The sequence below is a fragment of the Vanderwaltozyma polyspora genome, genomic scaffold (genome assembly GCF_000150035.1).
Source record: "Vanderwaltozyma polyspora DSM 70294 KpolScaffold358 genomic scaffold, whole genome shotgun sequence".
Taxonomy (NCBI): Eukaryota; Fungi; Ascomycota; class Saccharomycetes; order Saccharomycetales; family Saccharomycetaceae; genus Vanderwaltozyma; species Vanderwaltozyma polyspora.
This window is the reverse complement of record NW_001834561.1, coordinates 22,359-26,258: the sequence shown is the minus strand read 5'-3', so window position 1 is coordinate 26,258 and position 3,900 is coordinate 22,359. Positions and strand designations below refer to the sequence as shown.

The 3,900-nt window shown below is 33.8% G+C and overlaps 1 protein-coding gene and 1 pseudogene across 1 annotated transcript; one reads left to right on the top strand and one right to left on the bottom strand.

Annotated features, from left to right (window-relative positions):
• Positions 1-217: 217 nt before the first annotated feature.
• Positions 218-1,585, top strand: Kpol_358p7 (MFS transporter; the record flags this gene model as incomplete). Its single annotated transcript, XM_001642597.1, has 1 exon — positions 218-1,585. The coding sequence occupies one exon, from the start codon at positions 218-220 to the stop codon at positions 1,583-1,585; it is 1,368 nt and encodes a 455-aa protein (XP_001642647.1).
• Positions 1,586-2,787: 1,202 nt separating this feature from the next.
• On the bottom strand, positions 2,788-3,900 carry Kpol_358p6pseudo (annotated as a pseudogene).

Here is a 3,900-nt window from a genome sequence, read left to right as displayed (position 1 = left end):
TTGGAATATAATAAGAATACGAGAGACATTACACTTTAAACATACTTCATCCGATAATTACAGTGAAACACTTAAAGAGGACAACAAAACTGTAGAAATTAATTCTCACACTCAATTTACCTTAATATGCCTCGATAATATTAGGAACTCGACTGATGAAGAAGCAGATCCTCATGATCCATATTTAGTAAACTGGGATGGCCCCGATGACCCAGATATGCCGTTAAATTGGTCAGTACCCAAAAAGGCCATCATGATGATCCAAATTACTTTATTGACTATGTTTACATACATGGGCTCTTCGATATATACACCTGGTCAAGATGCAATTCAAGAAGAATTTAAGATTGGCCATGTTGCTGCAACATTAAACTTATCGGTATATGTAATAGGCTATGGCATAGGACCAATTTTCTTTTCACCTTTATCAGAATTTGCAACACTAGGCCGTCAAAATATTTATATTATAACACTCTTTTGTTTCTGTATGCTTCAGATAGGTACAGCAACAGTTGATAACTTGGGTGGAATGGTTGTTATCCGTTTCTTAAGTGGAATATTTTGTTCACCATCCCTAGCGACAGGTGGCGCAACTATTTCAGATATGATTTCTGTAGAAAACGTTTCAACCCTTCTAGTTATATGGGCTGCTGGATCTTTTGCATCTCCAGTATTGGCGCCATTATTGGGGGCGGCTATGCTCGAGGCTAAGGGATGGAGATGGATTTTTTGGCTATTGCTATGGATGTGTACTGCAATCTTTATCTTGATGATATTTTTCTTTCCAGAAACTCATCATGATAATATTTTGGTACGTCGCGCCAGAAGGTTAAGAAAGGAAACTGGTGACAATAGATATTATGCATTGGCAGAAAAAAATGAATCAGTCATGGATTTCAAATCTTTTATATCGTATGCTATTAAAAAACCATTTAAGCTAATTATAAGGGAACCGATTATTTTGGCTTTCGATATATATACAGCGCTGTGTTATGGAATATTTTATTTATTTTTTGAGGCTTTTCCAATTGTGTTTGTAGGTATCTACAATTTTACACCAGTAGAATTAGGTTTGTCTTTTATGGGGTTTCAAGTAGGTGATGTCCTATCGTATGCAATATATTTGCTGTTTGAAAAGAAATATATTAAACCGAAATTTAAAAACAACACCTTTGTTCCAGAAGATCTGATGGTTTTAGCAATGTTTGTCAGTTGGACTTTGCCATTATCTATGTTTTTCTTTGGATGGACCGCTGGGATTCATTGGATATTACCAATGGTAGCTGAAATATTATTTGACATCAATACATTTAACATTTATCAAATCACATTTTCATATTTGGCCTTGAGTTATCCTAGGCATGTAGCGTCTGTTTTTGCTGGGAATGGTTTATTTCGTGCATTATTTGCTGCTGGATTCCCATTATTTGGGCAAACTATGTATAATAATTTAGGGAGTGAGAAATATCCAATTGGTTGGGGATCCTCAATATTGGGATTTTTATCTATCGGTGTTTCTTTGATTCCATTTTTAATATACAAATATGGGGCCCATTTGCGTGGTAAATCCAATTTCAGTAACTAAAGAAGAATATCATAGCGGATCACTTGCTCATTAAAGTTATCTTTAACTTTTTTATTAATCTAATTTTTTAATGTTGACCCAGATTCCAAACTGAGAAAGTGCTGTTGGCAATTTCAAAGCTATTATTGTTTATTTGTTGATCCATTGTTAGACTATATCTTTGGGAAGCTAATCCTTGATTATATTATATAGTATTATACAAAGATTAGATAAAGACCAGGAATAGTCTCATTAAGATAGAAACCTATCCCTTTATATAACTTAGGATTTTGTCTAATTTCCTAATTAGATGATAACTGTGGTGTCTGAGCTAACTGTGATGGCTCGCATAACTGTGGTAGCTCGCACAACTATGGTAGCTCGCACAACTATGGTGTCTCATGCTTCTAATGCTAACCATATTCCAACATTTAAGGCACACTTTATATTATTATCGAAATTTTAAAATTATATATATACATGCATATAGACAAGCAATAATAAATTTAATATAGAACTTTATCTTAGAACTTCTATCGCAAATCTGACATTTTTGTATGAATAAATTAGTTTCATTTTTGTATATCTCAAATTGAATTACTCATTTAGTCACCCTCTCAATGAAAGCTAAACCAACGTGGAAAATGTCGCTGATCTATGAAAGCTGAATCAGTTCAAAAAAACGTATTATGGTAATTCAATTATCTGGGTAAGTGATGCATTTCGAATTAATAACTATCCTACTGTAGAGTTCACAGAGATGGTTGGATTGGATATAAGATAAGTAAATTCTTTCTACTATTACCATCAACATTTGGAAAAACCCGCCGATGGTTCTTTGAAACTCATGTATTAAAGAAAAGTAACTTGAAGCCTCTTATTTTATGGGGAAGAATAAAAGAATCTTCAATAAGAATAAATATTCTCTTTTTCATAAAGGGTTTGTTCGGGAGACGTAGCTTAGCTTGTACGTTTTTGAGATATCCTAATGGTAAAGTTAAAATTAGATATGTTGTATAATAATCCTAACAAAATAGTAACAACAGAAAAATAAATTCTATTAATGTTTAATATACCGAGCATTCCAAAATTTGAAGTTTAATTAGATTTAATCTGTAAGAGGAATGCTGAAAATGTAAAAACCTAATAGAGAAAATCAAAAATATTACAAAAAAAAGTCAATTATTGATTAAAAAGCAAAATTCACCTTCTTAGACAACTTGCTTAATTGCTTCTTCGTAGGTTGGATAGTCTAAATACTCTTCTCTTGTGAATGACTAGAATGAATCTCTATCATACATGTTCAAAGGCGAACTTTTCTCGATACGAATGACTAAATCTGGATTGGGAATTCAGAATCTTCCGTAAGCGACTAGAGTTCCCCTATCCTTAACAAGGTCTCTAACTACATCAAGATGCAAGGCCAAATTACCTGCACTAACAGGACCTTTCCAGATGTAATACAAAAATTCATTAGTGACAATTAAATTAGTACCCCCACCTTCAGGAAAAAAAGAATTGTCTACACTTGGTTTGCTTATATGGATGTAAGCCAATCTATTTTCTTCCCTGGCTCACTTTTCAATTTCACCTAATAAATAAGCATACTGAGCAACGATATCTAAATCTGTACCGGACATCTCACCAAAAGTACCGTAAGGAGATATTCTAATACCAATTCTATCGGAACCTACAACTTTGATCAGAGTGTCAACAACTTCGAACAAAAATCTGACTATGTTTTATATTGAGCCTCCATATTCATCGCTTCTCTGGTATGATTTTTGGTCTAAGAATTGGTTCAATAGGTAGCCAAATGCACTGTGAATTTCCATACCACCAGCATTTGTTGCTATGATATTCTTAGCACCAATTTCAAATTTCTTTAAGTAAAATTTGATCTTATCTTTAGTTAAACTACGTTGATGATTACTTGCTTTCAACGCTTCTAACTTGACTTCATCATTCATATAGATATTGTCTGAAGCAGAAACATATTTGTAACCTTCACTTGCCAGGGATTTTGGAAAATCTTGTTTGCCAAGAGTGTACAATTGGACAGAGACAAAGGAGTTGTTCTTGTGAATAACAGAAAATATTTTTTTCCACTCGCATAATTTGTCACCAGTGTAAAGACCTGGAGATCCATAACCGCCAGCTTCAGGAGATATCAAAACAGCCTCAGTAATAATCAGGGAACCTGGCCTTTGCAATCTCTGATCGTAATATTCGTACGCCCATTCTTTGTTACGACTTTTGGTATCAGGTTCTGCTTTCATTCTTGTCAAAGGAGGCATGACAGCTTGATATAGTACTGTTGACTTATCAATGTTCAT